The sequence below is a fragment of the Microtus oregoni genome, unplaced genomic scaffold (assembly GCF_018167655.1).
Source record: "Microtus oregoni isolate MIOR12 unplaced genomic scaffold, Mior012 000020F_ref0000438, whole genome shotgun sequence".
Taxonomy (NCBI): Eukaryota; Metazoa; Chordata; class Mammalia; order Rodentia; family Cricetidae; genus Microtus; species Microtus oregoni.
The window spans coordinates 9195596-9223498 of record NW_024543079.1 but is presented as its reverse complement, the minus strand read 5'-3'; the positions used below and the strand labels follow the sequence as shown (position 1 = coordinate 9223498).

At 36.3% G+C, this 27903-nt stretch overlaps 1 protein-coding gene across 1 annotated transcript in view; it reads left to right on the top strand.

Annotated features, from left to right (window-relative positions):
• The window catches only part of Top1 (DNA topoisomerase I), an 83942-nt gene that overhangs the window by 29523 nt on the left and 26516 nt on the right, over window positions 1-27903 (top strand). The window contains exons 4-8 of the mRNA XM_041670288.1: window positions 2899-3022; window positions 4712-4767; window positions 10422-10517; window positions 12732-12807; window positions 17727-17833. Of these exons, the coding sequence (XP_041526222.1) occupies window positions 2899-3022; window positions 4712-4767; window positions 10422-10517; window positions 12732-12807; window positions 17727-17833 (459 nt within the window). The remainder of the gene's footprint in view (window positions 1-2898; window positions 3023-4711; window positions 4768-10421; window positions 10518-12731; window positions 12808-17726; window positions 17834-27903) is intronic.

Below are 27903 nucleotides of genomic sequence, written 5' to 3'. Positions count from 1 at the left end.
CTGCATAGTGAGACCTTATCTCAAAAGACATGCATTTATTTGTGCATGCAAGTGCATGCATCCGCGCACACGCACACAGAACATCAAAAACCAAGTACAGTGCGTGCTTGGCTAGAGGATAGTGTGGGGAGAAGATATGGTCATCATTTAGATGACTGCATTTGTTTCCAGAGTTTGCTTTTATATAAAATTTATGTAGGATACAAGTGTTTAGACTTTGTTATAGGGTTTCACTTTATTATAGTACTTTTAAAATAGAAGCTAGTAATATCAAAGCTATGCATATTATGTATGATCCAGGTTTTAGGCTCAGCAACATATAAAGGATTAAATTCTTTTTTATATTTATCTATTATGTGTACAGTGTTCTACCTGCATGTATGCCTTCATGCCAGATGAGGGTAACAGATCTTACTGTAGATGGTTGTGAGCCACCATGTAGTTGCTGGGAATTGAATTCAGTACTTCTAGAAGAGCAGCCAGTGCCCTTAACCTCTGAGCCATCTCTCCAACCCCAAGGATTAATTTCTTTACATTGGTTATAGGATAAAATTTTGGTGAAATGTTGCAGTTCAGTAGAAACATACAAGAACACAGTGAGAAGAGTAATAATATTAGTAAAGAAATGTCACTGTGCCATCAGCATTCTCTGCCATTCAGCCTTCATTAGCTGTATAACTCATACAGATAACAGCTAATGAGAGCTGGAGGGGAATGTAAACAGGGCATAGTGGGCATTTCTTCTCATTTGTGATAGTACCTGCATTCCTCTTAAACCTGCTTAGAACCCAGATGGCTGTCTTAGCTATGGCTACTTTTGTGCATAGAGGTGTCTGTAACAGTAGGTAATCTGACACATCTTCTGTGGCTTGGTTTAATTTAATGCCTTTATTTTTTGTCTTGTTTTTGTCTTCTTTATAGACAAGTATTATCCTTTTAGGAAACAGCTTCAGAGGAGACTTCTTGGCCTCTTGAGATCATTGCCAGTGAAGCCTGCTTTTTCTGCTCTGAGTGAAAATAGTGGCAGATGATCTGATGAACCTCATAGGCCTTACTGTCCCTATTGGTTGGGCTTTATTAGCACTCCTGCACCTGGAATGAACTCCCACTTCTTGTCATTGAATTTGAGTTCTGTTTTGCTTAGCTATGGAATCCATCAGCTCTTTTCAATGAGCAAATGACTTAACTGTTAAGCCACATATATGGAAGAAAATGACCATATTGTTCTTTAGCATGTGGTTTTTGCTGCTAGTCTGTTTCTGTCTAATTTACATTCAAAGGCATTTTTCATATTCCTGTTGGCATCTGTCAGGAATACTCTGCTTCTATACTTGAGTAGTCAACAATATTTCTTAGTAGTTTCATAATTTGATATAACACAAATTCCTCTCTGGTTTAATTATTTAGATTGTATCCATTTTCCCATTTTTCTCATTTTTTTTCCTTTTGGTTACTATGATGAGTACTAAAATAAACATCTTTGCCTGTAACATTTTTATGAGGAAATTTCTAGAAGATAGAACCTATATGACTATGTTTCATCATTTTAATGGCTCTTGGCTTTTAATGTAAGATTTTGCTTTCCAAAATAGGAATATTATTTTTACAGTGCTACTGGTATGAACACATGTCTCTTTCAAAGCACGACTTGGAAGTAATGTCCTTAATTTCAGATCGGTCTTTTCTTATTTTGAGGAAGAGACAAGCAGGGCTTTTAACTTCATGTGGAAGTAACTTAGTTCTTCATAGTTAAAGCTAGTGGGAAAACATTGAGTATAATGGGCTATTCACTTATGACATTTTGTCTTGAGTCTGGCATAGTCACGAAATTAGATTGAATTCTCTTAGGTTAGATGTGACTGTTAGAGATAGAACTTTCATTGCATTTTTTGTTGTTAGGAAGTTATAGAAATAACACTAGGCTTGCCATATATTCTGTCACATTTAAAGAATGTCCTGGATTTAGTCACTTGCAGAGCTTCCATTATGTAGTGCTGTGGAATTTATCTACCTAATTTAGAAAAGCTTAACTTTTCCCTTCTTTTAATTTTAAATCTGTTTTTCTTTGATAAACTGGCCCCACGTCTGGAATGCCTTTTCTGACATCTCTGGGCTTTTCACTTGTTCGCTGAGACATTCCTCGCACTCCTTCTGCCATGGAGCTGCTTGTTTGCCATGTGACTCTTTGTGGGCTTCTATTGCAGAACATGCTGGCATAATTCAACAGCATGACTTTCTGTCTTCCTCTTCTCTCTACCTTCCTCTGGCAGGTACCAAGGTTTTCTACTTGTGTGCTCTTAAGCTTCTTTCTGAGTCTGTTTCTAAGTCCTTTTATTAATTAGAGTAAGAACCCAAAAGTAGGGAACCCCCAAATTCCCAGGTAATTTGTGGCAACTGTGAGTTCTAAAGAAGCTTCTGTGAAGACAGAAAACAAGTGATTATGTTCAGGACTTTTGCAACCTTATTTCTAAGCGACTTGATTGACTGCTGAGTCAGCAGGTAAAGGGGCACCATCTCTCAGGTCTCATTTGACCTGTGCTATCCTCACAGAGTCATGAATGAAGTAAGTTTATGCCATATGGAATATTTTCTTTCTCCTAACTAGTTTTCCCTGTGTTCCTAATACAGCAGTGCAGTTGCACACTGGGTACATTTCTTTGTCCCTCTGGTTCATTGTGGGCTCCTGTCCCAGCAACAGCTTGTACCTAGGAGCTGAAGGGAGATCAAAACAAAATCCAGATGATTTCTTTTGGTGTTTTCTGGTTAGTACTGCCAAATAAGTCTTTGAATTTTTTATCAGGACTATCTAAGCATTACAAGTTTTGATTGTTTATGTTCTTTAAGTTGATCTTGTGGTCATAACTCTAGGCTAACCCTTTATGTCTTATTTTTTAACAGTGAACATAAAGATTCTGAAAAGAAACATAAAGAGAAAGAGAAAACCAAACATAAGGATGGAAGCTCAGAAAAACATAAAGACAAACATAAAGACAGAGACAAAGAAAAACGAAAGGAGGAAAAGGTATATAGCTTTCCTTTAGGGGGAAAAAGAGCAGTTAAATTCTACTTTTATTTTGATCACTTTAGAAGCTGTTAATGAAAGTACCTTTGTTGTGTGTTTACTCCCTTTGACATGGGGAGTAAAGCAGTCTGTAGGAAGACTTGAGAGTTAGCGGGCAATACTGTAGTTACTGCCTGGCCTACTGCTTCTTTGCAGTGTACTCATTAAACTTCCCACTCCACCCCAAAGATTTTAGAGTCAACCTGTTCAAACTATGAAAACCAAATTATTTACCAACTGGGTCCTTCACAATACAGCAAACCTTTTATTTTATACTATAGTGAGTATATAGTGTTTCTGGAAAAACTATCTTTCTGAAATATTAGGAAAGTTTCGTTTTTGGAAGAAGGCCTCAAGCTTTATTGGGTCTCCTTTTGATAAAGATTGAAGATTCTGGGGTTGGGTATGAACTTGGTTGGTAGAGTGTTTTATTAGCATGCAGGAAGACTTTGGTTTGATTTCCAGCACCATCTAAACCAGGTGTGTTGGTACATGCCTATAATCCCAGTATTTGGGAGGTAGAGACAGGAGGAGTAGAAATTCAGTCATGGTGGGCTACAAAGTGAGTTCAAGGTGATTTCCAGCCTGAAATGTATACCCTGACTCAAAATAAAGGTTGAAGATTCTTAAATGAAAAAACACAGACATGGTGGAATATAGAATGTGGAACAAGACCTCCTTGTTACCTCCTGACTTGTTGTCCCCCACATCTTTCCCTGAGATAGCCATGTGTTGATTGTTTTGTTCTTTTCCAAAGAGACTGATGGAACTGAGAGGCATCCATTTGTGTTTATATGTCAAGATTTTTGAGAGATTTATTTTTTTCTGACTCATGCAAAAAATAAAATTGAAGGAGATGGGGGAAATAGATAATACTCTGCTTAAACCAAAGAGAGCAGGAGCTAGACTAGTCTGTTCTCTTGATTTTGGTGTTTGTTCTTTTCTCTGCACTGCCAGCAGCAGATTTTGAGTAGCGAATATATTTATTGGGGAGGTGAAATTACTATTATTTTAAGATTAAAAAGTTGCTATTTTAGTAAGACCTTTCTCGGTCCATTTTACCTAGCATTGTCAAAAACCAAATTTGGGAAAAATCAAGGTCTTTAGTTGACTCACCTTAGTTTTGCTAACAAGAAGAGACAGTCCAGGATCCAGACACTCTAAAATAGCCTGGCATGGTCTTGGCCTTCCTGAACAGTCAGTCAACCACTGTGATTATCAGCCCAAGACATGTACAATATTGTTCCTATCAACATTCTGCCTTAGAGATGGGTAGGGACTCATGATGCCTCATTATTCCTTCAAGACTTACCATCCATTAAAGGTTATTAGAGGAAAGAGGCATTTTCTCCAGTGGCCTGATTACTGGTAATGTGCCTGTACTCCTGTAAGCAACCTTAGTGAGGCATCCAAAAGGAAAGAAGACAAGACATGGTAATGGAAACAACTGGATTGGGGAGATGAGCCGTGCATAGATCATATACTTGTATAAATGTCATAATGAAACCTGTTTTACATATAATTAATATATTCTAATAAAAATTTAACACTACTTCCAGTTGATGGTAATATTCTTGAATAAGAAATTTGTTTTCATATTTAATATTTTCCAAAGCATGTACTCAATTGTTGTGGTTTTTTACCTTGCAGATTAGAGCAGCCGGGGATGCAAAAATAAAGAAGGAGAAGGAAAATGGCTTCTCTAGGTAAGATCTTATACTATGGTAGCTTATTTTTTTCTGGGTGACTCCACCTGGTGGTGTCTATATTTTTCCAACACATAATTGACCTACCCAACTTGATGGTTCAAAATAAAGTCAGTAGTAAGAGAACTTGACCTAGGCCAGCTTGGGTTTTTACAGTTCTAGTTAGTGAGACTGAACAGCACTAATCCAGAAAGTTTAGAAATAGAGAAGACTGACAGAATAAGATTTTTAAAACTTGAGGTATATGCATGCCACAAAATTTGCCGTTTTAGAGTGTATCTAGCTTATAGGGCTTTACTGTATCCACAATGTAACCTCACCATTCCCCAGTATTTCAAAAGAAACTTCTTGCTAGTAATTTTGAAATTTCTTAGTCACTATGAATTACTCCTTAATACTGTAAGGCTTATATAGAACCTTATTGGACTTAATTTTAAGAATAAGTATATATTTTGGTAGATATATATAAACGTATACTAACTACCTGTAGCCCATTTTTACTGTCTGTACTCTTTCTGTTCTTTTTCCTCATTTTCAGTACCCACAAGCAGGCTCCACAAAGTTCTTTCTAGATTCAGAAGACCACTTAAAATCACATTATGTATTCTCATGCCTTCCACAGAACAACAGAATGGATTTGTTAGGGATTGTTTGATGTATTTACCTTACTCACTGAGTCAAAGAGTTGAGAAGTTTGCTTCCTTGAGTCTTTGAACTTTCAGTTTTATTTGATAAAGATAGATTTTGAGACTGTGTCATGTGTGTATCCAGGTATTTCGGAGAAAGAGAAGCAGGTGTCCTCTCCAGGGATGTTTCATAACTGGTTTAAGAATGCAGAAAAGGTCAAGGAAGTAACAAGCTACTCTTGGTATTCTCTTTCTTAGATAAATTGATTGAGATTTGTGATACCCAGTTTCTGTCCAGAGACCATGCAAGACTTCTGGTAAACTAAGATCTCAATAGATTCTTTGGACTCAAATTTATTGTCTTGAGTTCATTGACAGATTGTGGGGTGTTAGAAGGGTCAGGAACATGTTCTCCTAGGCACTGTCCTCCGATTTACTTTGCTGCAGCCACTTGCAACCCAGTGAGCCTTGTGGAGAATCTAGATGCTTCACTAAAACTTTTCTTTCTGGTAAATTGAAGTGTAGCAAACCCTCACCTGCTTTAAAAGTCATCAGTAGGATTTCTATAGTGGCCTTACCAATTTACATCCTCACTAGCGTTTGTTTGTTTGTTTGTTTTGTCTTGTTTTGTTTTTTCTTTTTGTTAGCTGTTCTGACTGGGGTGCTTTTGAATGTTATTTCCCTAATGCCTAAGGACGTTACTTTTTCAAGTATTTATTGCTGGTTGTATTTTGATTCTATGTTCACTTGCTCATTTAAGATGGATGTTTTTTAGCGCTCTTTGTAGATTATTGTCAGATATACAATTGGGACATACTTTCACCTATTGTAAGCTGTCACTTTTCTCTTGATGTTTTGTTTGTGTACAGGTGCTTTCTAATTGTGTGCAATTCCATTTGTCAGTTCTTGGCAATTACTTCATAAGCTATAAGGGGTTCTTTCCAGAAAGTTGTTGCTTATTCCTATATTTTGAAAGTGTTTCCCTCAGACAGTTTAGAATTTCAGATGCTACATTAAGGCCCTTGATGTGTTTTTAGTTAATTTTTGTGCAGGATAATAGGTAAGTGTCTAGTTTTCTCAGTACCGTTTACTGAAGAGACTGCCTTTTTTTTCTCAATGCTTTTGATGCCCTTGATGAAAAATTAGGTGGTTGTAGCTTTGTGGGTTTGTTCTGGATCTTTTTATTCTGTGGGTTTACCTGCTTGTTTTATGCTATTTTTGTTACCATGGTCTTTAATAGAGTTTGCGTTTAGATACTATGCCTCTAGTGTTCTTTCTGCTTAGGACTGCTTTGTTTGTATGATCTTTTATACTAACATAAATTTTATGGTTTTTTTTTCCTAATTCAGTGAATTTAATGGGGATCACATTGACTCTGTAGATAACTTTTTATTATATAGTTAGGTTCACAGTACTAATTTTACCAATGTACAATCATGGATAGTCTTTGCATTTTTTAATGTTGTTTTCACTCTATTTAGAGTCTTAATGCTCGTTGTACAGGCTTTTCTTTCACTGCCTTTGTTAGATTTATTTCTACTAGAGTATTTGCTTTTCTTTGCTGGCCTGGAACTTGCAATTACAAGTTAGCATAGAATTCACAGAGGTCTTCTTCCTCTTCCGTTTCCTCTTGAGTAATGGGATTAAAGATGGGCATCACCATATATCTATTGTGTGGTTGTTTGTGTGCACAAGCACATGATACATTTACATGACATACCCACGGTACCCATGTGGAGTCAAAGCATAGCTTCTAAGAATCAGTTCTCTTTCCACCATGTGGGTTCCAGGTGATAATGAACTCATTATCAGGATAAATAGCAAAGCACCTTCATCCACTGATACATCTTGACGACCTTAGTTGTGTTTTTGTTTAGTTTTGGGAGTTTTTTGGTTTTTGTTTTGTTGGTTTTTTTTTTCTTTCTTTCTTTCTCTTTTTTTTTTTTTTGTGTGTGTGTGAGACAGGGTTTCTCTCTGTAGAACAGCCTATCCTCCAACCCAGAGATTCACCTGTTTCTGCCTCCGAGTGCTAGGATTAAAGTACTTGTGCTACCATTACCTGGCTTGTTTGTTTTAAAGCTATTATTAGAATAGGGACCCACCTCCTCCAGTTTACATCTTGGCAAGTTCATTATTGGTATATAAAAAACTACTGATTTTTGTGTGTTATTTTTGACAGTGTTTATCAGATCAAAGAGTTTCCTGGTGGAGTATTAATGATCTTTTAATAATGCTTTGATTTCTTTTTTTCATTTTTGTATCCCTTTTGTTTCTTTCTCTTGCCTTACTCTTGGTTCTGATTATAGGGGAAATGTTTTCAGTTTTTCTCCATTTAATATAATATAGACTTTAAGTTTGTCATTATATATATCTTCATATATATATATATATCCTTTTTATGTTGAGGTATGTACTTTATATTCCTATTTTCTTTAGAGCTTTTATCAGGAAGTGCTGTTGAACTTTATCAAATGCCTTTTATGCATCATTGGTCATGTGATTTCTGTCCCTCCAAAGTCTGTGTATATGCTGTAACTGCATTTCTTGACTTGTAGGTGTTGAACTATTCTTCCATTAGTCATGTATCATCTTAAGTGTTTTCTTAAATTTGGCTTGCAAATATTTGAGAATTTTTCATCTATATTTGTCCGAGAAATTGATTTATAATTTTATATTCTTACTTGGTTTTGATATCTTAGTAATGGTGTTTGCTTTTTCTTTTTTGATCAGCTTGAAGAGTATTGATGTTACATCTTTAAAGAGCTGGTAGATTTTGGCAGTGAATTTATCTAATCGTGGGCAGTTTAGTGGGAGACTCCTGCTATAGTTTCTTTCTTATTATATATAGATCTGTTTAACTTGTTTATAGCTTCTTCATTTAATTTTGGCAAGAAACATATGTCTAGGAATTTAATATTATACTTTGTGTGAAGCAGGGTTCAAGACAGGTTCTCACTAGTATCCCTGACTACTGTAGACCAGGCTGGCCTCTAACTCAGAGATTCACCTTCCTCTGACTCCTGAGTGCTGGGATTAAAGGCATGTGCTACCATGCTGAGCCTTTTTTTTTTAAATTAGTTTTTAAAGATTTCTTTATTACATGCATATGATGCTCTATCTGCATGCACACCTACAGGCCAGAAGAGGGTATCAGATTCCATTATAGATGGTTGCGAGCCACTATGTGGTTGTTGGGAACTGAACTCATGACCCCTTACAAGGGCTGCCAGTTCTCTTAACAACTGAGCCATATCACCAGCCCAATGCTCAGCTTTTATCTGTTGTTTTATTAGGATTTACTTTTTTAATTTTATTTGTATGGGCATTTTGTCTGCCTACTTGACTGCTGCTCACAGAGTTGAAGGTATCAGATCCTCTGGACCTGGAGTTAATATGCTGCCGGCCATGTTTGGAATTGAATCTGGGTACTCTGGAAGAATAGCCAATGATTTTAACTGATCAACCATTTCTCCAATCATAATTAAAGATTGTGTGTGTGTGTACGTGTGTGCATGCCATGTGTGTTTGTGCCAGTGGAGGCCAGAAGAGGGTGGTGTTTCCCTATAATTCAATTGGGGCATTTGACAGTCATCTGATAAAATTGCTATGAATCAAACTCCAATCCCCTGAAAGAACAGTATGTGCTCCTAACCACTGAGTGCTCCCTCCAGACCTTGTAGTTATCTACTTTTTTCCAACTTATTTTATTTACTTTATTTATTTATTCATTCCAGCTTCCAAATTATGTTCTTTCTTATCGTGGCTCTTGCCTTTTACCATTTAACACACAGGCAATTTCTGATCTGCTATCCTAAAATCTGTGTCCTCTTTATTTTCAAAGGGCAGAGTTTTAGCAAAAGATTCTAGGCATGTTTTGTGTGAAGTAACAAACCTAACCAGCAAGTTGGAACAGTGGAAAATTTGACTTAATGAGAATAACTTTACTTTATTCTGGTACTTATTTAGTTCCTAGCTTTTGTTGTAATTTTGTATAACTGGTCATTTTTCTGTGCTACTTACAAAATATGTATGCCATTGCCACAGCATGATTTTAGCATACCATGCTTAGGCAGGTAGGTTTTATTTCTTTCCTTGTAGAGGCTTTATTTAATTTTGGGTTGTTAAAACAGTTAGGGTCATTTGTGGTTCATGGATCACATACATAGTTGATCCTTCATGTAAGTTAAGAAAACAATTTAAATTTATTCCTCTGATTTGAGACCTACTGATAAAGGCAGCTAAACTGTAGTGAGAAAAGAAAATGTTTATTTGGAGTAAAGTCCTTTTATCTGTTTATCTATAATATGAAGACAGTATTATTACCTAAGTAAGGTTTTTATAAGCTTATAATGGAATACAAAAGTGATTGTTGAAAATACATGTGTACTTTATCCTTTCCTTGGTAAGATGAAGTGTGCCTATAGTCTTGATTAGGGTTACTATTGCTTTGATAAGACACCATGACCAAATGCATCTTGAAGAAGAAATGATATATTTGAATTATGCCTGCTCATCACTGAAGGAAGTCAGGACAAGAACTTAAGCTGGGCAGGAACCTGGAGGCAGGAACTGATGCAGAGGCCATGGAGGGGTGCTGCTTACTGGCTTGCTCGATATGACTTCCTCAACCTGCTTTCTTTCTTTTTGGCTGTTCTCCAACTTTATTTGATATTCAGTAGGTTAGTTCTCATCCACATTGACTGTCTGTAGATTTTTGAATGTGGTAACAGGCACTGTCAACCTGCTTTCTTAAAGAGCCTAATACTGCCAGCCCAGTGTAAAGCCACCCATGATGGGCTGGGCCGTCCCACATTAATCAGTAATTAATTAAGAAAATGCCCTACAGCTGGATCTTACAGAAGCATTTTCTCAATTGAGGTTTCTTCCTTTCAGATGAGACTTTAGTTTGGGTCACGTTGACATAAAACTAGCCAGGCACCTACTTTGTGTTATTTAACATAATGTAGACGTTCTAGTAACTAGAATCAGTAACTAGCTGTTTTGTTTTGTTTTTTTCTCTCTCTTCAGTCCACCACGAATTAAAGATGAACCCGAAGATGATAGCTATTTTGCTCCTCCGAAAGAGGATATAAAGCCACTGAAGAGACCTCGAGACGAGGATGAGTATGTATTTCTTCCTGTTTGACTAAAGAGAAACATTTAATGAAATTTCAGTTTCAAAAGGATGCTGTAGTAAAAAAAAAATGGAATCAATCTTCTTTATCAATAGATGAATGGATAATGAAAATGTCATATGTGTATGGATTATAAGAGTATATACTACTCATCTCTAAAGAAAAATGAAGTAAAATTCATGCAGGAATATAGATGGATTTAATATATATAATATTAAGCATGGTTACATAATTTTAGAAGAAAAACCACTCTCATGAGATGTGTGTGTGTATGTGTGTAAACACAAATGTATAAGTGAATACTGTATACCACGAAGAAAGAGAATAGGAAAGCCTCATGAAAAAGGACTAAATGTAGGTGATGGAAATTAGTTATGAAAGTGTATAAAGCTAATTGTTTTTCTAGTTCTGATTTGTCAAGGATTTTTGTTGTTGTTGTTGTTATTGTTGTTGTTTGGTGCTGGATAAGTGCATAAAATATATTCAGTACTGAAATGTAAAATTGAATGTGAAACTCCAGAGTTTCTATTCTGAATGCCTATTCTAAGTATAGATATTCATTGAGGTTTGGGTCTGGTTAATTTTGGTGTGTGGTATTTCTTTTACGTATGTGTATGCATGCACATGTATATGTGTGTATAAATATTTTAAGACGTTAAAAATGAATTAGAACAGGAGAGATACTTAAAATAGCTTTAAATAAAACATGTGTATATCTAATGAATAAAAACTACATTAATTGACATTTTGTGTAATAGACTCTAATTTTTGAGAATTGGGTTTGCTAAGCAAATAATTTATGGGAGTTATGTGTAACGTGTTTTTTTTCATATTAAAATGATAGGCATATGTAGTATAGAAATTTCGAGTAATACAAAATTAATGAAGGATATTTAAATTATTTAGTCACTTAGAATTATCATTAATTTTACACTACAGGTAAATTAAGAAAATTGGGTTAGGGATGTAGCTCAATTGATGGAGTGCTTGCCTACCACACAGAAAGCAATAGGTTGATTCCAGCACCACATTAAATTGGATGTGGTAGTGCATGCCTATAATATCAGCATTTGGGAAGTAGAGATAAGAGGATTAGAAACTCAGTCATTCTTGAATACATAGTGATTTGAGGCCAGCTTAGGCTACCTGAGACTCGGCCCCAATTTTTCTTTTTTTCTTTTCTAGGATCTATGCCATTTGATACATAGGGAACCTTCAGTACAGAGATAACAAAATTGTTCTTGTTATTTATTTAAGTCTCTTACCTGGATTCACCCAGTGACAATACATTTTATTTATTAGTTTGAGTCCATGTAGTTTATTACATATATTCTGTGAATGCCTGGGACTGTAGCACAGTTGGTGTTTACCTTGTGAGCTTGAGGATCTAATTTTGATTCAGAGCCACATATAAATTCCAGGTGTTGTGGCACATGCTTATAATCCTAGGACCAGGAAGGCAGAGACAGGAGAATTCCTGGGACTCCCTGACTAGTTAGTCTAGCTTAATTAGTGAACCCCAGACCCCTACAAAACCTTGTCTCAAAAGAGATGGAGAATGTTCCTCAGAGGACAGCTGAGGGTGTCCATTCGCCTCCATATGAATATGAACACTCAGATGCATAGAATAATTGAAAATCAAATATATTGACTACAGCAATGGCTTAATGGTTGTGAGTGCTTTGTTTTCTGGAGGATCAAAGTTTAGTTCTCAGCTCCCACATCAGGCAGCTCTTTATAGGGTTATATCTATTGCTTTCTAGTCTGTTTCTTTCTTTTAGTTACACACACACACACACAGACACAGACATGCACACACACAAAATGTGTATACATATTTGTTTATTTTGTCTATGAGTTGAACATTTGTGTATCACATGCATTCCTGGTACCCACAGCCTAAAGAAGAAGGTATTAGATCCTCTGAAACTGGAATTACAGACATTGTAAGCTGTCCCATGTGGGTGCTGGGAACTAAGCCTTGGTCCTCTGCAAGAGCATCCAGTGGTCGTAGCAGATGAGCATCTCTCCAGTCCTGTCTGATCTTCACTTGTTCCGCTCCAGTTAGTATAGAATGCCCAGTCAAGAATAATAGCAGTCACATCTGCCATGGACACTTCAAGAGTTGGGAGAGTCTAATCCTGTAGGTGAAAACTCTTTAGTCATAGTTGCATTAACTGCATATTTGTGTTCCCCTTTCTAGTGCTGATTATAAACCTAAGAAAATTAAGACAGAAGATATCAAGAAGGAGAAGAAAAGAAAATTAGAAGAAGAAGAGGTTAGTAAAGGTTTTTGAGGCTTAAGTTTTAATAAAACAACCTTAAAAACATAACTTTTCTTTTTTTATTTTGTGTGTGTTTATGCATATCATGGTGCACATGTAGAAATCAAGGGACAGCTTTGAGAAGTTGGTTCTCCTGGAAATCAAACTCAGGTTATCGGGTTTGACATCAAGTGCCTTTAACTTCTGAGCCATCTCATTGTTCCTAAAACAACTCTTGAAGCCAAATGAATTTTGGGGATTTATTTTTTGGTTTGTTGTAGTAGTAACTGTGGAGAAAAGTTGTACAGGCAAGTTGTGGCTGTGGCACTGAGTGTGCCAACATCTTGAAGTGATTCCAGAGTATCTTTAGGTTATCCTTAGCTACCGTTGAGTCTACTCTGTCTATTCATAGCTTGTGTTGTTAACTGATACTTGAATTTATACCATCTGCAGGTTTGCAGAAAAACGTTCTAGATGATGACTATAACACCATCCTTACTGATGGATGCGTGAACATAGGTTTAGAGAGGTTGATCGTTTGTTAGAGGTTGTACACCACTGAATTGTACAACCAGGATTTGTTCTCATTCATTGTGAGTCTAGAGCCAACACACTAGCTGTCATGTTATCTTGCCTCATGTGAGTGTGATGGTCCTTAACTTCACAAGAAGAAAGAAGAAAGGTCTTCAGTGAAATGTTTAAAATATTCATGGGTATAGTGAGCTAAAGAGATAATCAGGTTTTGCAGTTAGAAGTTGTAGTTTTTCAGATCTGAAATATCTGTTTAGCAGAAGTTCGAGTTAATGAGAACCAGTGTATGGAATCGATAGTGAAGTGTTTGAGTAGCTGTTACTGTGGCCAGCCACTCTACTCTCATTTAGATAATCAGTATAGACTGGTTAAAGAAGTGTAAAAGTCAAGTTCTTCTTGCAGTCTATTGCTTTGCTTTTTGTAAAATGGCTCTTTTATTAAACAGTTTGGGAAAGAAAACTTTTGACTTTATTTTTATGTTTTGATTAGTACTCCCCTCCCTGTGGGAAAATACAGACTGAAAGACTGAATTTTGATTCACAGTCCTCTTATGGCAGGGACCCCAGATGTCAGAATTAATCATTAAACCTCATTGGCATTCAGTTTTTATTTTTAATTTGTTTCTGGCATTGTTCTGATATCTCTTGATTATTGATTATCCCAGTTTGAAGCCCGAAAACTTACAGTGTGCTGGGCTGTGGTGGCACATATCTTTAATTCCAGCACTTGGAAGGCAGAGGCAGGCAGATCTCTGAGTTTGAGGCCAGCCTGGTCTACATAGGGAGTTCCAGGACAGCCAGGGCCAATCAGAGAATCCAATTCTCAAAAACCAAGAAGAGAAAAGCTACAGTGTAGGCAGTAGTTTCCCGATGGGATCATCATATACATGCCTGTTTAAAAGCTATTAGGCTATCTTAACTGAACAGCATTTCCCTGTCCTGTGTTGTGTTTCAGCCTAAGTAGTGAATATCATCTGAATTAATGTAGTTCTTCAACACCTTCTCCCAGAAGAAAGTACAGATGTATTTTTTCCATTTAAATTTATTTTTAAATGATAACATAAAATTAGGAACATTTTACCTATTAGTGTGGTAATATTTTTAAAAAAATATTTATTAAAGCTGGGCTGTGGTGGCGCACGCCTTTACTCCCAGCACTGCGGAGGCAGAGGCAGGCGGATCTCTGTGAGTTCGAGACCAGCCTGGTCTACAAGAGCTAGTTCCAGGACAGGCTCCAAAACCACAGAGAAACCCTGTCTCGAAAAACCAAAAAAATAAAAAATATTTATTAATCTGTTGCTGTGGCATACGGTCAAGTTTATTTTGGCATTATGCTTGAGGAACTATTTTCTATTAGGCGATAAGAGTGAAATGTTGTTTGGTCATGCTACATTCACAGCCAGGAAGCAATTGATTAATCCTGTGTCTTCAGTGCTTGGGATGCTGCTGCCCACAGTTCATAAATAGGTCTTCTCCCCTCAGTTAACCTTCTGGAAATTTTCTCACAGATATGACATGGTATCTTCTTAGATCCTAGATTTTAGCCAACTTAGCAGTAAAGACTAACAAGTTCACCCCTTGGTTTGTTAACAGAAGCACAGAACTTCTCCCATTTCATCTGTGTTTTCATGGGCTTATGACTATCTCATTTTGCAAAATACATTGACTTTTAACTTCATAGTCCTATTTATCTCAACACTTAAAGTCCAGTCTCTTCTGAGTTTCAATCTCCTAATTCTGAGTTTCTATGAAATCAAATATAAATTATGTACTTTCAATATACAGGGCAGAATAAACATTACCACTTCAAGATGGGAATGGTACAGAGCAAGGCAAGATTAAAATATGGCAAACACTAAAGCATATGATGTATTTTTGTTTACTTTTTATTATCACAGATTCATTTTTATTTTCTGTGTTTTTCTATGAATATTTATGTTCACCATATGCATGTGCTCATAGAAAACAGTAGGGGGCATCAGATTCCTTAGAATTGGAAATGGTTGTTAGCCACCATTTATTTAGGTCGTGGGAACCAAACCCAGTCCTTGGCAAGAACAGCCAGTGCTTTTACCATCTTGAGTTATCACTCTATCTCCCCCCACTTTTGTTCCTTTTTCTTTTTCTTTTAAATTTTTAGGTGTATTGAGAGTTTGCCTACATGTATGCTTGTGTACCACCTGTATGTCGAGTACCTGCAAAGGTTAGAAAAGGGCATTATATACCTGGAACTGGAGTTTCAGATGATTGTGAACTATTATGTGTGCTGTGAACCAAATCCAGTATCCTCTGCCAGTGTTCTTAAATGCTGAGCTACCTCTCCAGCCCCTATTTTTGTTTGTGTTTTTGAGACAGGGTCTCACTTGGTATTTCTGGCTGTTCTGGAACTTCCTTTGTAGATCAGGTTGACCTCAAACTCAAAAAGATCCCTCTGCCTCTTGTGTCCTGAATACTGAGATTAAAATTGTATGCTATAGTCCCAGCCTATTGTGTGTTTTTAAGATGGAGTCTTACTCCAAGACCCAGACTGGTCTTGAATTCCTGACAGTCTTCCTACCTCAGCCTCTTGACTACAGGGATCTTTAGACATGAGCTACCATTCCCCACTGATGGGATATTTTGATACTGTCCTTCTACTTCTATACACTTGTATTCCTTATACCTACTTACATTTGGTTTTTTTGTCTTCAAAAATCATCTGCTTGGAGACCTAAGTTTATCCCTTCTTTGATTGATATCATTTTATGGAGTTATAAAATGTTCTCTAGCCATTTCCGTTAGTCGTTCTGTGTTTGTTTTGATTTTTGTTGTTTGTTTGGTTTTAAGATAAACTTATGGTCCCATTGTGCTCAGCAACAGCTACATAACCTTAATAAAATAGCAAACCGATTTCAGAACTACCTCGATTATGACTGGGAGAGAACAAACCAAATGGTTTCTAGCTGGCCATTCATAATCATCTTTCATTGCTATATAAAACTTACCAAGTAAAGTCTTAGATGATATTAAAAATGTAGATCAAACTTAGAAGAAATCAGATTCTGCTAAGTATATCTGTTGCATGTCATACCTTAGTTGGGATGTGTAGTTGTTTTTAGACTTGTCTTTAATGGTGAATATTACTCTTAGGTTTGAAGCTTTTTTTTTAATTGCTTGAGACTCATGCATACATACATACACTCAAGAGCATGCACACACAGTTAGTCTCAAACTCAAAAAAATCCCTCCGCCTCTGTCTCCCAAATATTAAGATTAAAGGTGTATGCTATCCCCACCTCCCGCTCCCCAGCACATTTTGTATTTGAGATAGAGTCTCTCTTTCTGTGTCCCAGACTGACCTTGAATTGTAACTCAGTTACTGCTGCTCATACACACAGAGTACTTTTATCTTTTTATTTTTTTTCATAACAAAGCTCAAGGGTTTATTAAGAATTAAAAATACTGTAAATATGCCGTACAGTTCATTTCACAGTAAATTAACAAACCTTGTTTTTCTTTACAGCTTTTTCTTTTTTAAAATTTTTTCTTTCCTTTTTTTTTTGGGGGGGGGTGGGAAAATGGGAAGGGCAAGGATACCGCCAAGAGCAATGACAGAGATGCAGCACACGTGATCCTCACTGACAGATGGGGTCAGGCAATGGAGACCTCTTCAGGAATACTGTGATGAAATAAAGGGTCACAGAGTACTTTTAACTGATAACTACTATTACTGGTAACTAATGTACTACCACTACTACTACAAATAATTGATAACCACCATGCCTGACGATGTTCTTTTATTGTGCCACTCTGAGCAGTTCACAGTTGAGAGTACTCTTGTGTTTGTGTGTCTAAGCAGCAGCAACCGCGTCACAGAATTCCCCTTCAGAAAGAATCTTGCATAGCTTTTCTATACTTCATTAGATTTGAAGAGATTCAAGATGAGTAGATTTTTAAAGTAAATTTGGAAATTACCCTGGGATTACTGTTGGAGTAGTTTACTGGGCTTTCATCATGTGATATTCCTGGGTAATTATTTGTCAGAGGGATTAGGGGAAATACTGACTCAATTGTAAGTTATCAACTGACTTCATTGTAAGTTATCAATAAATTTTTATCTGTGGCGATGGGGGATTAGATATAAGGTCTTTTAGTTCCAGTATTTTTTTTTTCCTGAAACAGGTTTTTCTCTGTATCTCTGATTGTCCTAGAATTGACTCTGTAGACCAGGCCAGTTTAAGACACAAATCCATCTACCTCTGCCTCTCAAGTGAGTGCTGGGTTCAAAGGTGTGCACCAACACCACCAGCTGGTTCCAGCAGTTTTTGTTTATAGTTTTTCTTTTGGTTAGCTCACCCAAACAGCCCCAAACAGCCTCCTGGCGTGTAATTAGTCCTGACTTAAGTGCTTTCTCTTTCTTTGTAGGATGGCAAATTGAAAAAACCCAAGAATAAAGATAAAGATAAAAAAGTTGCTGAGTCAGATAACAAGAAAAAGAAGCCGAAAAAGGAAGAGGAGCAGAAGTGGAAATGGTAACATTTCAGCACTAGGTTAAGCTGTCAGCTCTCACTTTGATTGTGCAGCATAATTAAGCAAGGGTTGAATTATTAAGGTTAATTTCTTGACAGTTAAGAGGGAAATACTTAATCTCTATAAGGATAGCTAAAATAAGTTTTGGGGTATTAATGAAGTAATTTCCTAGCTTTAAACCTAGTGGATCTCAAAACTACTTTCTTCTCATTGAATAGGTTTTAGAAGTAGCCTATGTATAGAAAGGTATTCAGCATAGCAGGAAGGCACAAATGCATTCATTTATTCCTTACAAATTATCGCTATTAGTGATGTAATATTTTAGTGCATATGTACCCTCTATAATGTTAAATTAGGCTAAGCCTGCCTATCTATCTTTATGCTGAGAATTATCATCATACTTTCTTCTGTCCTTATTGCTATTAGAAATGTGTTTACTATGATAAATCATATTTGGAATGCTGCCTCTTAGGAAACCTCCACAAGAATATCTTGATGGATGTTTGTGTAACTGTAGAAAAGTGAAGATCATTTGGAGCAAAATACAACCAGAACCATAATGAAATTATTAATTTAAAACATCAGAAATGAAAATGTTCATGCTAGGGTAATATAGATCAGTTGATAAATTAATTGATTGCGGCACAAGCATGAGAACCTGAGTTTAGATCCCCAAAACCTTTGTAAAAAGCTGAGCATGGAAGGACACATCTGTAACCCCAGTACCGAGGATGCAAAGATGGGCAAATTCTTGGTGTTTGTGGGCCTGTTTAAAAAATAAGGTCACAGTAATGAGGAAGATATTTGACATTTACCTCTTGTATACACAAGTACCCGCAGCCCCACGGATGTACACACATGTGATCACATCTCCCCACATGCATACCTGCAACAGCTTTTAAAAAATAGATTTAAAAAAGTGGATACATAGATTAATTAATTATTAAATAGATTTTAAAAAATGATGTATGTGGGTTGAGTATGTGTGATCGTTAGAGGGCAACTTTTGGAATTGGTATTCTCTTTTCCCCTTTGTGTAGCTGCTGGGGATCAAACTCAAATTGCTAGGCTTATGTAAAAAAACACCTTTACTTTCTGAACCATCGTATTGTCCCATAAATTTTTTAACTGAAATTTTTAGGCTGGTGAGAATGCTCATTGGTTAAAGGCGCTTGCTTGTAGCCAAATCTAATCAGCAGAGTTTGATTCCCGGAACTCATATGGTAGAAGGAGAGGTCTAGTTCCTTTTGGTTTGTTAATGTGGTGGATTATATTGATAGATTTTTGTATGTTGAACCATTTCTACAGCTCTGTGATGAAGTCTACTTGGTCATGGTGGATGATCTTTTTGATGTGTTCTTGGGTTCACATTGCCAGTATTTTCTTGAGTACATTTCCACCTGTATCCATAAGGGAAATTGATCTGTAATTCTCTTTCTATGTTGATCTTTGTGTGGTTTGGCTATCAGGGTGACTGTGACCTCATAAATTGAATTTTGCAGTGTTCCTTCTGTTTCTATTTTGTAGAATAGTTTGAGGAGTATTGGTATTACTTCTTCTTTGAAAATCTGCTAGAATTCTGCACTAAAACCATCTGGCCCCGAGCTTTTTGTTTTGTTTTGTTTTCAAATTGGGAGACTTATAATGACTGCTTCTATTTTCTTAGGTCTATTTAAATTGTTTATCTGATCTTTATTTAATTTTGTCAAGTGGTATCAATCAAAATTGTCCATTTCTTTTACATTTCCCAGTTTTGTGGAGTACAGTTTTTCAGTTTTTCATGACCTAATGATTCTCTGGATTTTCTTTGAGTCTGTTATTTTTACATCTCTCTTTTCATTTCTGATTTTGTTTATTTGGATATTCTCTCTCTCCCTTTTAGTTAGTTTGGATATGGGTTTATTTTGTTGAAATTTCTCAAAGAACCAACACTTTGTTTCATTGATTCTTCGTATTATAGAGAATTCTTTGTATTAACTTTGTATTATAGAGTTTCTGTTTTATTGATTTCAGTCCTCAGTTTATTTCCTGTTGTCTGCTCCTCTTAGGTGTGTCTGCTTCTTTTCTGTTCTAGAGCTTTCAGGTGTGCTGCTAAGTCGCTTTTATGAGATCTCTCCAAATTCTTCATGAAGGTACTTAGTGCTATGAACTTTTCTCTCTTAGCACCCCTTTCATTGTGTCCTATAAGTTTGGGTATGTTGTGCGTTCATTTTCATTGAAGTCTAGGAAGTCTTTAGCTTTATTTCTTCCTTATCCCAGTGATAACTCAGTAGTGTTACTCAGTTTCCACGAGTTTGCAGGCTTTCTGTTGTTGAAATCCAGTTTCAATTCATGGGGATCTGATAAGGAGATTATTTGAATTTTTTTGTATCTGTTGAGACTTGCTTTATGGCCTAGTATATATGGTCAGTTTTGGAGAAGTTCCATGTGGTGCTGAGAAGATGGTTGTGTGTGTATGTGTGTGTTTGGATGAAATGTTCTATATAGATATCTGTTAGGTCCATTTGAGTGATAACATCTCTTAATTCCATTGTTTCTTTGTTTTGTTTCTGTCTGGACAAATCTGTCCATTGGTGAGAGTGGGGTGTTAAAAATCTCCCATTATTAATTGCATGGGGTTCTATGTGTGATTTAAGCTTTAGCAGTGTTTCTTTTACAAATGTGGGTGCCCTTACATTTGTGACATAGATGTTCAAAATTGAGACATCCTGCTGGATGTTTCCTGTGAATATGAAATGACTTTTGACTAATTTTGGTTAGAAGTTTTTTTTTTTTTTTTTTTTTACGATGTTAGGATGATAGCTGCACCAGTTTGCTTCTTAGGTCTATTTGATTGGAAAATCTTTCCCCAATCCTTTATTCTGAGGTAATACCTGTATTTAAGTTGAGGTGTGTAGAATGATGGATCCAGTTTTTGTATTCATTAATTAGCTTAATTAGCCTGTGTCTTTTTTATTGGCAAATTGAGTTCATTGATATTGAGGAATATTAATGACCAATATTATCCCTGTTATTTTGTTGGTAATGGGGGGAGAGAGTTTCCCTTCTTTGAGTTTTGCTGGTATAAGATTATCTACTGCCTGTGTTTTTGTAGGTGTAGCTAACTTTTATTTTCTACTTTTGAGAATTTTGAAATAGCTGTATATTGTTATGTTTATTTACTTAACTATCATACCAGTAATGTTTAATTTATATTTTTGTTGAAAATTTTCAAGTGATCCAGTCAGGAAAAAAAATGCTTCTTTTCCCCATTCTTATTTTTAATCTGTGGAATAACCTTTACTCACAGTTTGACTTGTAGCTTCCAGACTCAATTATATTTACTCTCTGACTTTGATTCTTTAGAAAAGTAATGTCCCTATCACCTCTGAGGAATAGGCAATAACAGTGCCCAAGTGGTAGAGAACAGTAGAGCAGAAATGTGTTCCCATACTCAATGATGGCGTGTTGATGTGATCTTAGGAATTAAAAGGGGAGTATATAAAAGGAAGATGACAGAGTTTGGGAACTCTAGCCTTTCTAGGGACCTGAATTAGAAAACAAAAGGTGTATATGTCTTTTTTTGTTGCTGTTTGGTTTTTTTTCAGACTTCTATTTCATTTTTTTATTTATTGATCTTTCCTAGAGTTTGTTCTTAGAATAGTGATACACTTTGATGCCCCAACTCCTTTTTGGTTTTGAGACAGAGTATATATCACAGGCTGCTTCTGCCTCCCAGTGCTGGGATTAAAAGTGTGTGCCATTTATGGCTTTTGGTAAAACTTTAAAATAAGTGATTATGTAAATTAGTTATTAGGAATCATGAGGATGGTTAAGTGAGTAATCACCAGTCTGTTGGATTTCTCTGGTGGGTACTCAGGAAATGTAGACTGCATTTCCTTGTTATTAGGAACTCCCTGTGGCCTCATTGTTTCTTTTGTGGGTTCCAATATAGATATAATCTTACCCTGTGTGTATATAATTAGGGGCCGTTTGTAGGCTTTACTGTTCCAGTTTTACTTTTAGGGATTGAAGTTTTTATCAAGTGTTGCCATACATTAATTCTTTTTATATTTTACAAAAAGGGTATTTATTGGTTCACATAACTGCAGAGTCCAGAGGATATACCACTAGCTTCAGGCACAGTTGGATCCAGGGGGCATAAATGTTGTCATAGGAACTCAAGTCTTTCGCTCTTTTGGCTCTGTTCCTCTGCACTGGCTTCATTTTCTGTCTGGCTCATTCAACATAGTAGGCCCTGTTGGTTTGAGTTTTTCTCCCACAAAACTTAAGCATCTAAGTAAAGAGAACTTCTCCACAACTGAGTAAACCACCTAGGACAAACTTGAATCATGCATCCATTCCTGAACCAATCACTAAAGTCAAGAAGGACATGCTGATTGATGAGGTTGGAATATCATGTCCAGCACAAGATTCAACAAGTGTCTAAACCACGTGGACTACTGAAAACTGGAAGAGATAGTTCCAAAAAATATCAGGAAGTTGTTAAAGTAAGATAGAATCGGCAATAAAAAACAACATCCAGGGATAAGGCCAGGTACAGAGCTTAATCTTTGCCCATAAAGTTTGTTTATAGTAGTTGGTGTTTCTCCCTTGGCAATCAAATTATAAAAATCACCAGGAGCAATGTCTGTCCTGTCCTTAGGAAACCTACAAATCTCTTGAATGAATGATAATTTCCATTAACATCATTCTCGAGGGCTTACCATAGAGTTTCCATTCAAGTCAGATTTATCATTGGTGATGTGAAGCAGGAAAATCATCCTCCTACTTGGCAAACAGATCTGTGAAACTATTTGAGTTAGCTGCAAATTAAGTTCAGTGGTGAAGTTTTGTTGTCGCTTTATGTCTCCAGGTGAACTTATAATTTCTTAGTCCTGGTCAATCATATTCATTTCTTAGTTATCACAGAATAAAAAACAATGCACTCTGCTTTCAACCTGATATACTTCTGTTAGATCAAACAGATGATTCGGGTGTTAATAATAAGCAGGGTTATTTTCTACTTAAAGTTGTTGGTCAAGGAGTATGCATCATGGTCCTCCCTGTTGTGAATATTAAATTCTGGTAGGGTATGGTACAGGTTCCTTCTATTCAAAATTTGTTGATGAAACTGGACAAAAGCCTGAAACTGATGCTATTATTCTCAAGGCCAGTTAGTCTAGTTGCAGTAGCATGTCAAAACAGGCAGGTTAAGGGCTGAAGACAGGTAAACAGACAGAATAATTTCATCAGGGCCAGTCATACCAATAGTTAAAACTATAATCTGGAAGAACAGGCAGATTAATAATGAAACTCTGTAAATTAGTTTTTGTCCTAGGTACTCTAGAGTTAATCCATAGGGTTTACTCCAGACAAAATATTTTTGTATCTTAAAGGGCCAGTTGGGTATAGCAGCTTTCGTTTTCCTGCTCATCTGTGCAAGAACTGTCATCTTAGAAGGCTATATCCTCAATGCAGACTTAAGGTTCTAGTTAGGAGTCTATGCTGTCTGAGAGCAACAGGATTGTAGAGCCAGGTTTGTTGTAGTTGGCTCTACTTTCTTTGGTAATCAAGTCTTCCCCTTCTGTCCATACATTTATTCTAAGAGATCAAAACTTGTTTTATTTTTATTTTTATTTATTTTTTTTTAAATTTATTTTATTTATTATGTACACGGTGTTCAGCCTCCATGTATGCCCTCAGGCCAGAAGAGGGCACCAGATCTCATTACAGATGGTTGTCAGCCACCATGTGGTTGCTGGGAATCGAACTCAGGACCTCCAGAATAGCAGTCAGTGCTCTTAACCTCTGAGCCATCTCGCCAGCCCTATTTTTTTTTTTTTATTTTGGTTCAGAGGGGAACTAGCTAGCCTTTTAAGATAGTTGGTTTGGAAATTGACAGTTTTTTGCTGTAGATTATGCGTGCTTTTATCAAATCTCATTGTTCAGTTTGTGTGTTTGTCTCAAACACTGTCCAGTGGCATAGTGTAAGCTGATAGAACTGCATAGAGTTCTGCTCTGTGTTGGGTTAAGTACACTTTTGTCTCTGGACTGACCTTGTAGAACCAAGTTCCACTCAGATTTAAGAAAACTTTGCAAAGGCATATCTAAAGAAATGGCTCAGTGTTCCCGAACACCTGCTTCTCTTACAAAGGACCCAGTTAGCTCTTTACATGGTAGCTCATTATCCTCTGTAACTGCCCTCTGTGCACTACCTGTGTATTGTATATAATATACATACATACATACATGCATGCAAGCACTCACATACATAAAACAAAAGTAAATCTTTAAAGAAAAGCATGCATAAATTAGTAGTGTTAAAAAAAATTCTTGTCAAATCAACTGGCCATCTTTAAAGAAAAAAACAAAACAAGAGCCAAATTAATTCTAAACAACCGATTCTTTACGAAAAGACTTGAAACTGGACAGTTCATCACTAGTGCTAGGTTGGAATTTAAATAGTGTTTCAAGGAAAGTGCTAAAAGAAGTTAGGAATATAATATTGTAAAGGAATTAGTATTAAAAGACCAGGACTCGTGGGTCATGTCAGTGATAATGATTAAATAAAAAAGAAAAAAATAATGAATATGGATTGTTGGTATTCTTCTCACATCTAATCTTCCCTTCATTCTAGTAGGTAGCTTCTAGAAATCTATACTGTTGGGTTTTAAAGTCATAAAGTTTTGTGGAGAGATACTTGTTCACATCTGGAGACCTTGACTTGAGAAAGCATGCGCACCTACTTTTCTACTTTATATTCCCTTTTGCACTGCTGCACTTTTTTTTTCTTTTAATAAAATTGCTACTTAACTTGAAGCCAACCCTCAATCGAGGAGACATTTTGAATACATACATTTCTTAGTTGGTGGAATGTGTGTGGGGTGTTGTTCAAAGGCAAACAAAGTAATTTTATTTGAACAGTAATATATGTCGCTCTGATAATGCTGATATATTGGAGGATAGGTTCCATTTTTCTGGCTAAACTGAAGTTTTTTCTTCAGGGAATCATTGAATCTTTCTCTGTTGCCCCCCCCCCCTTTTTTTTTGAAAACAAGGTTTCTCTGTGTAACAATTCTGGTTGTCCTAAAACTGGCTCTGTAGACCAGGTGGCCTCAAACTCAGAGACCCTGCCTTTCGAGTGCTGGGATTAAAGGTGTGTGCCACCACCACCTGGCTTTCATTGAATCTCTTAATTTGCTTAAATATTAAGTTGTCATAGTCCAGAAGAAAAACCATTTGAATTTGGAGGAATTGTAAGAAACGATTTGGAGTCTTAATTTTGAAACAATAGAGTTGCTGACAGGAATATAAGGGAAACATGGTGTTCTGAACCCCTCCACAATTACACTATGACTGTTACAACAGACTTAAGCCACTTTAAGAAGCTTTCACATGGTCGCAGACTTTTTCTCTGAATTGGAGAGTAGTCGGTTTGGGGATTAGATATTTTCCTGCATCCAGGCTTTTGTCATCAGCTAGTAGAGTATTTTCTTGTCTGTAAAGTTGGTTATAGGAGGACTTTGTTGTTCCTTTCAGATCTTAGACTTTATAAGAATCTTCACTTTAAAAAAGTATCATTTAAATAGTTGGTTTTTTTCATATAGTATATTTTTTATTGATTTTATTGAGTTAAGGCATTTTTCTCTGCTCTCTCCCCTTCAACCCTCTTCCATGATCCCCATGGTCCCACTTTACTCAGGAGATCTTATCTTTTTCTACTTCCCATATTGATTTGATCCCTGTATGTCTCTCTTAGGGTCCTCTTTGTTGTCTAGGTTCTCTGAGATTGTGATTTGTAGGTTGGTTTTCTTTGCTTCATGTTTAGAAACCACTTATGAGTAAATACATATGATAATTGTCTTTCTGGGTCTGGGTTGCCTTTCTCAAAATGATGTTTTCTAGCTCCATTCTTAAATACTTACTTGTAATGTCATGTGAATGTATATTTAAAATGCACATAAAATTTGTCATTTTAACTTAAATCAAAGTTGTAATGAGAGACTACACTTACAAACCTATAATGAGACATATTAAGATGGGAACCAAAAAATGTTGGTGGGACAGAAATAGAAGTTAGAATCCTTGTATACTCTGGAGGCATTTCTACTATTGCTACCCAGCATTTGTTTCTTTGTTTAAGAATTGGCCTCCTGGGCTGGAGAGAAGGCTCAGTGGTAAAGAGCACTTGTTACTGTTTCAAAGGACCCGGGTTTGATTCCTAGCACTCACATAATGATGTCTGTAACTCCATTTTCAGGGAATCCAAAATGCACACATGGTGCACATACATGCATGTAAGCAAAATATTCATACAAGTAAATAAATGCAAATTTGATTGTGGGGGAGAGAGAAGAATCAGCCTCCCTTGTTGTTGCCCCCAGCTGACCTTGGATTCCTGGCTCAAATTTTCATTTTCCCTCAGCCTTTCAAGTTACGTGGACTGTAGACCCATGCCATTAGACCCAACAAGGAGTTCTTTGTGTATTCATATTAACCCTTTATTGCATTTCCAGCTTTCAGATATTTTCTTTCATTGTGGGTTGCCTTTTACTTTCTTGAACATGCCATTTGACCCAAAGGTATTTTTACTTTTGATGTCGCCCAACTTATGTATAGTTTTATCGTTGTTACTTTTGATATTATGTCCAAGAAATCACTGCTAAACCCAATGTTGTGAAGCTGTTTCCCTTTATTTTCTCCTAGATGTCCAAATGCATTTTAACTCTTACATTTAGAATTTTAATTTCTTGGTTCATTTTGTGTTAACTTTTGTTATTTTGTCCTCTTTGCAAACTCCAGTGTTTAAAATCTGTATTCTAACCATTGGATGGTCATAAGTCTTGTTGAAAATTACTTGACAATATATGTTGACTGCAGTTTTATATAACATTATTATTACAACTTGATGGGATTCGTGTTTCTTATAAAAATGTTGGACTTGGAATTAAATAGTAGCAGAACAAACCAGGCAGTGGTGGCACACAGCACATGCCTTTAATCCCAGCTCCTGAGAGGCAGAAACAGGCAGATCTCTGAGTTTGAGGCCATCCTGGTTTAGAGAGCAAGTTCTAGGATAGCCAGGGCTACACAGAGAAACCTTGTCTCAGGAAAACTAAAACAAAGCCCTCAAACCAGAATAGGCGTCCATGAAATTCTTCTTGTTTGGAGGTAGCAGTAAAGATGGAATTTGAGTGTTAAAGTAATCTGTATGTCAGATGCATTCTATCTAGCTGATTTCTTTTCAAACTGTGTAAATCTGTGTAAAGGAGGTATTAGAAACATCTGCCAAATGCAATGCATGATCTTCCAGTAGATCTTGACCTGTAAAATACATTGGAACTCATTGATGAATTTATAATCATACTAAATACAAGAACGACACTAGAAAAGTACTGACTTCGCTAGATCTGATAATATATCTTGTAACTATGTATTAGAAGATCACTTTTATAAGGATAATAGCAAAAGTATATTTATCCACAACTAACTTTATTAGTCAAAATAGAAATGTAATATATTTTAATAGTTCTTTGTATATATCCAGTTAATTATTTTATCCATAGTTTTTCTGTGTGCTTGATTTCCTTCCTTCCTTCCTTTCTTTCTTTCTTTCTTTCTTTCCTTCTTTCTTTCGGTTTTTCGATACAGGGTTTCTCTGTAGCTTATGGAGCCAGTCTTGGAATTTGCTCTGTAGACCAGGCTGACCTTGAACTCACATAGATCTGACTGCCTCTGCCTCCCAAGTGCTGTGATTAAAGGCGTGCGCTACCACTGCCTGGTTTTGATTTTCTTTTAAATAAAAGCGTTTCAGAAAATTATTTAACCTGCGATTTATTTAGAATTTTGCAAGTGTTTGCTAGCTAGCTGGATATATTTAACTTCCTTAAACTCAGTGTGCCTCAGTTAAACTATTTCAATCCACTTGTTACATTTGAACTTTTTTGTTTGATTGTTTTGTTTTCTTAAAACAAAGTCTTTCTATATAGCCTTGGCTGTCCTAGAACTAGATATGTAGACCAGTCTGTCCTACAACTCAAGAGTTCTGCTTGCATCTGCCTTCTGAGTGCTGGGACTATAGGCGTGTGAC